The sequence below is a fragment of the Salmo trutta genome, chromosome 8 (assembly GCF_901001165.1).
Source record: "Salmo trutta chromosome 8, fSalTru1.1, whole genome shotgun sequence".
Taxonomy (NCBI): domain Eukaryota; kingdom Metazoa; phylum Chordata; class Actinopteri; order Salmoniformes; family Salmonidae; genus Salmo; species Salmo trutta.
Genome location: NC_042964.1, coordinates 35,108,018 through 35,121,701, shown reverse-complemented (window position 1 = coordinate 35,121,701; position 13,684 = coordinate 35,108,018). Strand labels below are relative to the sequence as shown.

Here is a 13,684-nt window from a genome sequence, read left to right as displayed (position 1 = left end):
ATCACCACATTCTTATTGGCAGACTCGACAGCCTTGGTTTCTCAAATGATTGCATCGCCTGGTTTACCAACTACTTCTCTGATACAGTTCAGTGTGTAAAATCGGATGCCCTGTTGTCCGGACCTCTGGCAGTCTCTATGGGGGTGCCACAGGGTTCAATTCTTGGGCCGACTCTCTTCTCTGTATACATCGATGATGTTGCTCTTGCTGCTGGTGATTCTCTGATCCACCTCTACGCAGACGACACCATTCTGTATACTTCTGGCCCCTCTTTGGACACTGTTAACTAACCTCCAGACAAGCTTCAATGCCATACAACTCTCCTTCCGTGGCCTCCAACTGCTCTTAAACGCAAGTAAAACTAAATGCATGCTATTCAATCGATCACTGCCCGCACCTGTTTGCCCGTCCAGCATCACTACTCTGGACGGCTCTGACTTAGAATACATGGACAACTACAAATACCTGGGTGTCTGGTTAGACTGTAAACTCTCCTTCCAGACTCACATTAAGCATCTCCAATCCAAAATTAAATCTAATTCCTATATCGCAACAAAGCATCCTTCACTCATGCTGCCAAACATACCCTCTTAAAACTGACCATTCTACCGATCCCCGACTTCGGTGATGTCATCTATAAAATAGCCTCCAACACTCTACTCAACAAACTGGATGCAGACTATCACAGTGCCATCCGTTTTGTCACCAAAGCCCCATACACTACACACCATTGTGACTTGTACGCTCTCGTTGGTTGGCCCTCGCTTCATACTCGTCGCCAAACCCACTGGCTACAGGTTATCTACAAGTCTCTGCTAGGTAAAGCCCCGCCTTATCTCAGCTCACTGGTCACCATAGCAGCACCCACTCGTAGCATGCGCTCCAGCAGGTATATCTCACTGGTCACCCCCAAAGCCAATTCCTCCTTTGGTCGTCTTTCCTTCCAGTTCTCTGCTGCCAATGACTGGAATGAACTGCAGAAATCTCTGAAGCTGGAGACTCATATCTCCCTCACTAGCTTTAAGCACCAGCTGTCAGAACAGCTCACAGATCACTGCACCTGTACATAGCCCATCTGTAACCAGCCCATCTATCTATCTATCTACCTACCTCATCCCCATACTGTATTTATTTATCTTGCTCCTTTGCACACCAGTATCTCTACTTGCACATTCATCTTCTGCACATCTACCATTCCAGTGTTTAACGGCTATATTGTAATTACTTCGCCACAATGGCCTATTTATTGCCTTAACTTACCTCATTTGCACTCACTGTATATAGACTTTTTGTTTTCTTTTGTTCTGCTGTATTATTGACGGTATTTTTTGTTAATTCCATGTGTAACTCTGTGTTGTTGTACGTGTCGAATTGCTATGCTTTATCTTGGCCAGGTCGCAGTTGCAAATGAGAACTTGTTCTCAACTAGCCTACCTGGTTAAATAAAGGTGAAATAATATATGTATATATATTTTTTTAAATACACATAACTTTAGCTAGCTAACAGTACACTTTAACTTGACATTAGGTTTATGCAGTTTTACTATGCGATACGTTAAAAAAAAAGCAGCGTTCGACACGATTACCTAAACATACTGACTAGCTCCAATAGACTGATGCGTGCTATATGGTAGACCAATTCAAACTCATCTCTCGGCATGTCCAGCCCACTCATTATCTCAGCCAATCATGGCTAGCGGGAAGGTTTCTCCATTTTTCTTTGGCTAAATCAACTAGGCTCGTAATTTAACAATTGTATTCCTATTTACAGATGGCATACAAGTTTGATATTAAGGCACATGAAAGTTCACATGTTCGAGAAGGTATTTCTGCCCCCAAAAAAAACGCATTTTGATAAAAAAATATTTTTTACGTTCAAACAGCTCTCCGGTGAAGTCGTGACTTATGACATACGCCTAGTTTCCTGATTGGGGTCACATATTATGGCAAAAACAGCTCAAATAAGCAAAGAGGAATGACAGTCCATTACTTTAAGACATGAAGGTCAGTCAATACGGAAAATGTCAAAAGCTTTTAAAGTTTCTTCAAATGCAGTCGCAAAAACCATCAAGCGCTATGATGAAACTGTCTCTCATGAGGACCGCCACAGGAAAGGAAGACCCAGAGTTACCTCTGCTGCAGTTACCTCTGCTGCAGAGGATAAGTTCATTTGAGTTAAGACTCAGAAATTGCAGCCCAAATAAATGCTTCATAGAGATCAAGTAACAGACATCTGAAACTTCAAATGTTCAAAGGAGACTGCGTGAATCAGGCCTTCCTGGTCGAAATGCTGCAAAGAAACCACTACTAAAGGACACCAATAAGAAGAGACTTGCTTGGGCCAAGAAACACGAGCAATGGACATTAGACCTGAGAAAATCTGTCCTTTGGTCTGATGAGTCAAAATGTGAGATATTTGGTTCCAACCGCTGTGTCTTTGTGAGACGCAGTGTAGGTGAACGGATGATCTCCACATGTGTGGTTCCGACCATGAAGCATGGAGGAGGAGGTGTGATGGGGCTTTGCTGGTGACACTGTTGGCGATTTATTTAGAATTCAAGGCACACTTAACCAGCATGTCTACCACAGCATCCTGCAGCAATACACCATCCCATCTGGTTTGCGTTTAGTGGGATTATCATTTGTATTTCAACAGGACATTGACCCAACACACCTCCCAGGCTGTATAAGGGCTATTTGACCAAGAAGGAGAGTGATGGAGTGCTGCATCAGATAACCTGGCCTCCACAATCACCCGACCTCAACCCACTTGAGATGGTTGGTATGAGTTGGACAGAGTGAAGGAAAAGCAGCAGTTAGTCTTGTCCCATCGCTGCAACTCCCGTACGGATTCGCGAGAGGCCAAGGTCGAGAGCCATGCGTCCTCCGAAACACGATCCCGTCAAGCCACACTGCTTTTTGACATACTGCTCGCTTAACTTGGAAGTCAGTCGCACCAATGTGTCAGAGGAAACACCATACAGCTGGCAACCGAAGTCAGTGTGCATGCGCCCGGCCGCCACAAGGAGTCGCTAGTGCGCAATGGGACAAGGACATCCCAGCCGGCCAAACTTTCCCCGAACTCGGAAGACATTGGGCCAATTGTGCCCACTGTGACGCAGCGCCTTAGATTGCTGCGCCACCCGGGAGGCCCAGGAGAAAGGTTACATGGTCCAGCAGAGACAGACAGAGCCGTCCTGCTAAGGTTACAGAGATTGGTCCTACAATGCAATACATTGACTTTGTGTAGTAATAACATTGTAATAATGTAATATGGTGTTACCATCGTCAACTCTTTGGGTCAGTTTGAAATGGATTTGGTCCTACTGTGAAATGGAATTGGTCCTATTTGTGTTGATTGCTAACTATTGTGTCTCGTTAACAGGAATGCTGCACCCTTTAAAAGGGGGTCTGCCCTCAGCACCGCTGAGCAATGCACGGCTAGACAGAGAGGAGAGGTGCTGCACTCCAACCAGCCATCTTTATTATAACATTGTAATACCTATGTAAGTACAGTGTGTTTACAGTGTAGGTATACATAACAAGACTGTCTATGAACCACAAACAAATTATACTGGACTCACTAAATATACAGTAGCCCTTATCCAGCTATCCAGTTAGCTAAACACTCATTCAAATAACTGGGAAGCAGGGTGCCGTTTTGGAAGTTTACTTGAATCACAGTGTGAAACTGCAACAAACATAAAAGTACATGTTTTCAGTTACAGTAGTATAGAGCATAGAATGTCTTCCACAATAACTGCACTAAATGTATGAAATAAGGAATAAGAGGACTCAATCTAGAGCCAAATATAAAATAAAGTTACTAGAATGCAACTGTATGCTTGATATTACTCAACTAGGTATCCCTAGGGAGAAATAGCATTGAAGCTAATGCAAAGTAGCTAACTCAATTATTCATCTTTTACAGTAACATGAAAATGATATGTGATGAACATTTATCTTGGGTTAATAAACAAATGTACTTACAGACATTGCGTCATACAAAGCTTATAAAGAAGGATGTTGAAGGATTGCAACTACTCTGTCACACCTGCACATCTTATACATTGCTTCACTTCTAAAACTGCTTCCTGTCACATGACACAAAAGAGGGCAATTCTAGACTGCTGAACTTAAACTGCCACTAGGGGGTGGTAAACAACTAACAGGTCCAGAACACTCCCCGCCTGGGATCTTTAACGATCCCACATAAACCTAACTCTGACCACTGGGGTCTTCCGAAGAAAGAAGGAGAACCACTTCGGAAATAGGCAGAGAGAAGACCTTCATAGTTCCCTCCTTGACAATTCTCACGTTGACTTTCCTCAACCATCCCATCCCGTCTGGGAAGGGTCTTCACAACGATGGCCATAGTCAGGCTAAAAGAAATGAATGGCCTATCTTTCATTAAGACAACATCCCCTTCTTTAAGATCTGGCCTCTTAAAATGTAAAAAAAAAGTAAAATGTTGTCCTGCCACTTGCGTCGGCTCTGCAGCGTGCAGAGATACTTCTTCCGCCACATGTTCCAAAAGTTGTCCGTTAGACTTTGTACCTGCTTCCACTCTTGCTTGTTGAGTTCTACTTCCCCAAACTTGCCTGGAGGAGGGGGGATGCCAGTCTTCTGGGTCAAGAGCATAGCTGGAGTGAGGATGAGGGGTGATTCCGGTTCTGAAGATACTGGGATGAGAGGCCTGGCATTCATCACAGCAGTGACCTCAGCCATCAGTGTTGTCAGGACTTCATGTGTAAGGCGTGAAGATCTACCTTTGAGGAACAGGCAGTCGAGGATATGACGTGCAATGCCAATCATCCACTCCCATGCACCACCCATATGGGATGAGTGAGGTGGGTTGAACACCCAAGTACATTTCTGTTCTTGGAGATACCTCTCCACGCTCTCTGACCTGGAGCTTGATCTATCCATCCTCAGGTCTCGGCAAGCCCCAACAAAGTTTGTACCACAATCTGAACGTATCTGCTTTGCTATGCCTCTGATTGAGAATAATCTTCTCAGGGCGTTTATGAAGCTGGAAGCACTTAGTGATTCAATTACTTCTATGAGTACATGCACGAGAACATCACTGCCCACCATTTGCTATTGGCGCGTCCTCCTCTGGTGCGGCCGCAAAAACATCCGCGCCTACGTAGGTGAAAGTTGGTGCTACCTGTAGCCAGTCAGCTGGCAGTTCTGCCATCTGTTGGTGTTCTGTCTTCCCGTGGAGCTTCTTGCACGTGACACATTTGAAGAGTGCACCGCTGATACATCTCTTAGCTCCAGCCAACCAGAGTCCATCTGCTCGGATGGCATCTTCTGTGAAATGTCTCCCTTGATGATTCACAGCCTCATGGTGGTGACGCACAAGCAAGGTTGCCAGGTGGTGACAACCTGGAATGATGATGGGGTTGACATTATTTGTTCATAATTTAGATTGTTCGATTTGGCCTCCAACTCTGAGCAGTCTGTCACTGTCAACGATAGGATGCAGACTTCGTAGACTACCGTCGGTAGGAATACTGCGTTCTGCTGCTATGCACCTACATTCCTCTGCATAACACTCATCTTGGACACTCTTTATCAGAAGGACTTTGGCTCTTTCCAGCTCTTCTTCAGTGGGGTTCTTCAGACAGATGAGCCCTCCATGGCAGCTGCTCTCTTGTGCAGGCTGAGAGAAGGTCCGAGCTATCTGGATTAAGCGTGCTACTGTCCTTATGAGACTGTTCCACTTGGAAAACCGCTCAACGTTTTTGGAGCTCAGCAGGTTCTTGGAGACTTGAGTGACATTAGTAGTCACTTGTGGCCATATCTCAGAGTTGCAAGCAGAGTTGATAAGGTCAAACAACTCTAGAGATTTGGAGGAGTGCAGCGCTGGATTCTGAAGAAAGGCTGGTCCAGACAGCCATGTCATGTTGCTGAGGAGGGCTACTGTTATGGATCTAGACCCATGGTCAGCTTGGTTGAGATCTGTGGGCACATACCTCCATTGGTCTGGGGACGTGGATTGCCGCATATGCTGAACTCTGTTGCTCACGTAGATGTAGAACCGCCTTGTTCGGTTGTGGATGTACCCAAGCACCACTTTGCTGTCCGAATAGTATGTGATGCTGTCAAACTTCAGATGCTGTCAAACTTCAGATCCATCTCCTCAACTATCAACTCTGCGATCTCGACTGCCAGCACGGCTGTGCATAGTTCCAGTCTGGGGATAGTGAGTTCTGGCTGGGGAGCCAGCTTGACCTTTCCAAAAACAAAGCCGACTTCACTTTTTCCATTTTGAGTGGTGACCTTCAGGTAAGCTACAGCTACGATAGCTTTCACCGATGCATCTGCGAAGACACAAAGTTCCTTGAGCTGAGCATTAGAGGTAGAGGAAAACATGTAGGTGCGAGGTATTTGGAGCACCTGTTAGTCTTGAAGTGAATCTCTCCCTTTGTTCCACTTCTCTTCCATGTCTGCGGGAAGGGGTGAATCCAAATCTTCCGCTCCCATAGAGAGCTCTCTGAGGAGTAGCCTGCCTTGTATGGTGACAGGGGCTAGGAAGCCAAGTGGATCATATAGACTATTGACCATAGAGAGCGCTCCCCTGCGTGTAAATGGCTTCTTGCCGTCTACGGCTTGGAATGTGAATGTGTCTGCCGTAATGTTCCAAGACGCTCCTAGACTGTGCTGTAGGGGGAGATCATCAGTGAAGACGTTTAGATAGGGCTAGGGGGCAGTATTGACACGGCCGGATAAAAAACGTACCCGATGTAATCTGGTTCCTACTCCTGCCCAGTAACTAGAATATGCATATAATTATTGACTTTGGATAGAAAACACCCTAAAGTTTCTAAAACTGTTTGAATGGTGTCTGTGAGTATAACATAACTCATTTGGCAGGCAAAAACCTGAGAAGGTTTCATGCAGGAAGTGGCCTGTCTGACAAGGTGTTGTTGTTCTTGCTTCTGTTTATTGAAGAGTCAGGATCTTAGCTGTAACGTGACACTTCCTACGGCTCCAATAGGCTCTCAGAGCCCGGGAAAAACCTGAACGATGACGAGGCAGCCTCTGGCTGAAACACATTATCGCCTTTGCCAAGTGGCCCATCAGAGGACAAAGGGCTTAGGCTCGTGCCCGTGTCGACCCAGTGATATATTTTCTTTCGGCTGTTTACCTAATTGCAGATTCCCGGTCAGAATATTATCGCTTTTTTACGAGAATAATGGCATAAAAATTGATTTTAAACAGCGGTTGACATGCTTTGAAGTACGGTAATGAAATATTTAGAAATCTTTTGTCATGAAATGCGCCGTGCGCACGACCGTTATTTACCATTGGGATAGTGTCTGGAACGCACGAACAAAACGTCGCTGTTGAAACATAACTATGGATTATTTTGGACCAAACCTACATTTGTTATTGAAGTAGAAGTCCTGGGAGTGCATTCTGACGAAGAACAGGAAAGGTAATCAAACTTTTCTAATAGTAAACCTGACTTTGGTGAAGGCTAAACTTGGTGGGTGTCTAAATAGCTAGCCCTGTGATGCCGGGCTATCTACTTAGAATATTGCAAAATGTGCTTTCACCGAAAAGCTATTTTAAAATCGGACATATCGAGTGCATAGAGGAGTAATGTATCTATAATTCTTAAAATAATTGTTATGCTTTTTGTGAACGTTTATCGTGAGTAATTTAGTAAATTGTTAGTAAATTCGCCGGAAGTTTGCGGGGGGTATGCTAGTTCTGAACGTCACATGCTAATGTAAAAAGCTGGTTTTTGATATAAATATGAACTTGATTGAACAAAACATGCATGTATTGTATAACATAATGTCCTAGGTGTGTCATCTGATGAAGATCATCAAAGGTTAGTGCTGCATTTAGCTGTCTTCTGGGTTTTTGTGACATTATATGCTAGCTTGAAAAATGGGTGTCTGATTATTTCTGGCTGGGTACTCTGCTGACATAATCTAATGTTTTACTTTCTTTGTAAAGCCTTTTTGAAATCGGACAGTGTGGTTAGATTAACGAGAGTCTTGTCTTTAAATAGCTGTAAAATAGTCATATGTTTGAGAAATTGAAGTAATAGCATTTCAAAGGTATTTGAAAATCGCGCCACAGGATTCAACTGGCTGTTACGTAGGTGGGACGAATTCGTCCCGCCGGTCCTAGACAGGTTTAATGTCCTTGGCCTGGTTGTCAGGGGGAAATACATCCATCACCACAGGACTGTTGGAGACAATTTTGTGTAGCCTGAGGTTGGATAGCGCAAGCATTTCCTGTGCTCAACTGAGGACACTGATGGCCTCTGTTTCAGTAGCAAATTACTTTAGTGCATCTCACATCGTGGAACCTTCTCACATCGCGGCCAAAGTCATCCTCTTCTTCCTTGGCAGCCCTCCTTAGGCCGTATATGGCGACAGCAGGGGACGGGCTATTGCCGAAGACATTAACACGCATTCTGTAGTCCACAATGTCACTGCTGGTGTCATTGTTGTGATACCACAGGAAGTGAAGGAAGTCTATGTGATCCTCTCTTTCCTGAACCTCATGAGTACCCCCAGCAGGCTGTTGTTGAGATCAGGGCCTGTGAGGAGTACATCATTGAGGGAGACTCCTTCAAATGGTGCACTTGAGTCAAACACCACAAGGATCTGGTCTGGCTGTTTAGGGTGAGAGACTCCAAACGAAGGGAGGTACCAGCATTCTTGACCTTCCTGAAGTGGTGGCGCTACCTCTGCATGGTCGTTGATGAGCATTTTCTGCATGAACTCTAGGAAGTGCTCCTTCATCTGAGGCCGCTTTGCTAGAGTACAACGGAGTGAGGTGAGACGACTGTAAGCGTACTCCCTATTGTTAAGAAGCCGTCGTCTGGGTGTCTGGAACGGCAAGGGCGCGGCCCAGTTGTTGGAGCTGTCGGGCAGACCTCGTTGACAATGATCTGAAGGAAAATCGAAGGTGGATCGAAGGTGCAAGTTTGTGATCACTAGTGGTGCGACAGAAGATTGACCGACCCAGGTTCTCTCCAGTAAGTGAGTTGTCTTGCAGGTTTGGCTCGTCGAGGATCTGCTGCTGTGCTCCGTAACTGAGCTTCTCTTTCACCCTAACCTGACTATTGCATGGGCTGAGGCAAGTTGGATGACCATTTTCCAAGATGGATGTCTTGAACGAGCTCACCTGAGATGGTTTGTGGGCACCTCTGAGACACACGTCCCCGACAACAACCCAACCTAGATCTAGCTTCTGGGCGAATGGAGCGTTGTCTGGACCGTTTATTTGGTTCCTGACTTTATGTACTCTCAAGACATCTCTGCCTAAGAGAAGTATGTATGCATCAGGATCCAGAGGTGGGATCTCGTCTGCGATGCGTTTCAGGTGACTGTGGTGGTGAGCTGCAGTTGGAGTGGGAATTTCTGAGCATTTGTAGGGACTTGGTTACATTCGATGAGTGTGGAAAGGCAGAGACTCATCTTCTCATTGACTGATTCCACAACGTAACCACGGGCCCTCCTGCAGGCTGTCTCTGTGAGTCCTGCACACATCTTGAGTGTGTATGGTGAAGAACTACCTTTGACCTTGAAGATGTCGAAGAACTCTGATCTTGCTAGAGACCGATTGCTTTGTTCATCCAGTATAGCGTACATCCTTTTGGGTTTTTCACGACGTCCTTTGGGGAACAAATTAACAAGGCATTTCTTGGAGCATGCTCTCGCGCTCATTCCTTCTCCACATACCTCCGTACGGGGGGGGGGGGTGTCGATGTAAATAGTCCAGTGGCCATTTGATTAATTGTTCAGCAGTCTTATGGCTTGGGGGTAGAAGCTGTTAAGGAGCCTTTTGGTCCTAGACTTGGTGCTCCAGTACCGCTTGCCGTGCGGTAGCAGAGAAAACAGTCTATGACTTGGGTGACTGGAGTCTCTGACAATTTTATGGGCTTTCCTCTGACACCGCCTATTTATATAGGTCCTGGATGGCAGGAAGCTTGGCACCAGTGATGTACTGGGCCATACACACTACCCTCTGTAGTGCCTTACGGTCAGATGCCAAGCAGTTGCCATACCAGGCAGTGATGCAACCGGTCAGGATGCTCTCATTGGTGCAGCTGTAGAACTTTTTTAGGATCTGGGGACCCATGCCAAATCGTCTCCTGAGGGGGAATAGGTTTTGTCGTGCCCTCTTCACGACTGTCTTGGTGTATTTGGACCAGATGAACTGGCACTTAGGGGGTGTTAACCCTGGTGCCCTGGATAAATTCCCAATCTGGCCCTCATACCATCATGGCCACCTAATCATCCCCAGTTTCCAATTGGCTCATTCATCTCTCTTCCTCTCCCCTGTAACTATTCCCCAGGTCGTTGCTATAAATGAGAATGTGTTCTCAGTCAATTTACCTGTTAAAATAAGGGTTAAATAAAAAGTACATGTAAGGTCAAGCATTAAAAAGGTACAATGTGACAACACATAGCTGGTAGGGAGGGAGGTTGGATGTGTGACTGCTACCTGCGGCATACTGTAAACACAACCTGAAACGCCTTCCTCTCTGAATACATATCCTCTCTGAATCGAACTTGGGTCCCAAATGCCACAGATTCCCTATGTAAAGCACTACTTTTCACTATATAGGGAATAGGGTGCCATTCTTCCCACAACACAAACCGTCAGATCCAGTCTTACATCATGTGAATTGTCCTTCAGTTGCACCTGCCTGGACTCCTCTTTCATGAAAATAGATTTATTTGGATATACCCTAAAATCAATTACTATGATAAGATCATAAAAAGTGAAAGAGCTTAATGGTTACCCTCTGAAGTGAATTGCTTTCATAAAATACGCTATGAGAGAAGAGGTGTAAGTTGAGCTCATATTTTCAGGATATGGATTGGATGACGTGGCCCATGATGCAAGTGAGTTTAATATGCATTATCTCACGAGCCATTTTCGACTATCATGACATCATGGTATTTATTTCCAGCATAGCCTACAGAAAATGTTATAATTGATGTTTGTGGAAATAGGCCTAATTCTATTGCATTCATTATCATAATTATAATAAATTCCATCACCGTCATCATTGATTTGTTTTGTGACGCCTCTCGAGCCACCGGACCAAGCCGGAGCTCTATTTCATCTCCTTTTAATAAAAAAAAAATAAAAAAACGTCAGGAAATCTCTATGTAAACATGGTTTACGTCCGGGCAGCAGTATGCCACGCTTCGGCAAACTCCGCTGCTGTTTCTTCAAGAGGAGAGTAGTAGCCTAGCCTATGAAGAGCAGAAGAAACGTGAGGGATAAATAATACGGAGAGAGAGGAACAGACGGAGCGGCACAAAGGAGAGAGAAGAGTGTTGTGCGGGAGGGCGAGATAGAGGGAGATGAGAGGAGATGCAGGCAGTGGCCTAGATGTGCGAATCGCCAAGAGTTGCTCTTTCTGGTTCACTGGATGGAGGCTGCCCTCGCGCAGGGAGGACAATAGAAATATGGGGATGTTTTACGTGGTTTGTTGAAGGCTACACAGTGAAACGTTACTTTTTCCAGTACGTGTTTTCGTTCATTCGTGTTCTGTATTTTTATGTGGCCTACTTTATGTGTGTTTTGGGGAGAAATGGGTCAATAATTTCGAAGCGCGCAAGCAGTAGCGCACAGCCCCACACACTGCCGCGCGTTATGGCTCCCTCTGTCAAACATGGTGTATGAAAATGCACTGAACCTTTCACATTTACACACTGCGAATACATAGTTCACGCCGCTTCCTTCGTCCCCCCTGTGTGATGACGATGGAAGTGGAAGCTGACAGCGGCAGACGTATATCAAGGAGCGCTCATGAGAAATGCCCGCGGGCGGTGGAGCGCAACGGCTATGTGAAAACATGTGTCACCCCACTGTATCAGGACGCGGGCTGCCAGTCGTGGCTGAGACTCGCAGATATATGGAGTTCCCTAAGACTGTCGTCCGCGGTGTGTGTGGGCTCTGTCTCGGTTATTCTTGCTTTGCTGGTCAGATTGGTGGACTGGGACGTGGAGCAGCAGAGTTGCAGCAGTAACAGCAAGAATAACGGCGAGTCTGGATCTCTAGTTTATTTCGTGGCGACCTGTGTGGTGGAACTGTTGTTGAACGTTTGGTACCTGGTGTCCCCCGTCTTCACTCTCGTATGTGCCTTCTTTTGGGTTGGCTTGTACCTGATCCGCTGCGGGGTGCTGATCCGGACCGCCGTGTTTCTGTTGGCAGTGTGTCACTTCGGGGAAGCCGCGGCGCAGTCTCTCCTGTACGGTGCGGAGGACCAGTTGTTGTCGTTCACCGCCACGGTGGTGGTTCTATCCTGTCTAGCCGTCGGAGCGCTGATGGTGGTCAGACTCGGACAGGGGGTTTCCGTCATCGTCTTCATCAGTATCATCAGAACTGTGTCTCTCATCTCCCTCAACAAGATCCGGGCCAGCTGGAGACCCTACCTGGCGTACCTGGTAGGAGTGCTGGGGGTCCTGCTAGCGAGGTATGCTGACCGGCTCCTGACGGGCTCAGTGCCACTCGGGGCGGGTTGTAGCTACGTGACAGCGGGGAAGGAAGAGAATATCATTCCCGTGTTTAAAAGGCGACGAAGGTCCAGTTCAGTGGTCTCTTCAGACATGGCGCACAGTCACAGCAACAGCAAGTCCCACCGAAGGACCTCGCTCCCATGCCTTCCACGGGAACAGGTAAAAGCTTAGCTATAATTTGAATGTTTGCCTTTTTTTCGTTTGGGTTAGAGCAAGGGAATGACACAAAAACTGTGCCCACAATTTATACATTGTGCCCGAATGTATTATTATTATGATTATGACTAGTATTGTTATTATTATTCGGCATATTATTATTACATTAGAGGGTCCTTTGAATTACTTTGCGGGATGCCTCAAAGCTTAGCTTCTTCTCTGACACATATTCCTATAGGCTACTCTGAATATAGAACACGTGTGTTTACTTGTGCTGATTCTATCATGAGCACTTTATCTACGCTATTAAAGGGAAATACTCTCCGCATGCACGTTCCAACCCTGGCTGCCTTTTTCTGTTCTATTTTAAAGTAGGCCACTCTTCAAATGGCAAGTATGTGTTTGTGCTTTTGATAAACAACTGTATGCCACTGTCCAGTGGTCCGTATAGTGTATATGCTGTGTGTCCAGTCCGTCCATCTAGCGAAGGATTGCTTTGCCCTTCACGTAGCAAGTCATGCCAGGGTGGGTCACCTGAGACAGAGTCCGGGCTGATAACCAGCCCTCAAACCCGGCCTTTTGTTTGACCTGGCCCGGGTGGCTCTGGCTCGGAGGACTGGCTTTCACGTCAGCTCACACCAATTTTAAAAGGTTATCAGTAGTTAGAGACTGATATCAAACACATTTCTGCATCGTTTACTGTAATTCATGTGTTTTTATAAGGTAGTTACCAGGAAATGCGTTCTACAGACTGGCTTGAATGTGGCTTATATGAATAAGAAATTAATCTTAAATGTGAAGGTACACATTCTAGAGTATCTTTTTATTGTATTCAAGTGCATTTACTGACCTTGCCTATTGTTTTATTCGGCCTCGTGCTTTGTTTATTTTATGTCTCAGGATACTGTGTATCCTCAGAAGGGTTTCCTGTCTTCAAGAACAGATTTTGTGCAACGCTGGACTTTTTTTTATACTACTTGAAATCTTCTCTCATCATTGAATTGCAATCTAAAGTT

The 13,684-nt window shown here is 45.7% G+C and overlaps 1 protein-coding gene across 2 annotated transcripts in view; it reads left to right on the top strand.

Annotated features, from left to right (window-relative positions):
* The first annotated feature begins 10,728 nt into the window (after positions 1–10,728).
* The window catches only part of LOC115198765 (cGMP-inhibited 3',5'-cyclic phosphodiesterase A), a 77,911-nt gene continuing 74,955 nt past the window's right edge, over positions 10,729–13,684 (top strand). Inside the window, exon 1 of one of the 2 annotated variants that reach the window (XM_029761020.1) lies at positions 10,729–12,671. In XM_029761020.1, coding sequence (XP_029616880.1) covers positions 11,751–12,671 — 921 coding nt within the window. In that variant the 5' untranslated portion in view covers positions 10,729–11,750. The remainder of the gene's footprint in view (positions 12,672–13,684) is intronic. The other variant, XM_029761021.1, reaches the window with a different exon arrangement.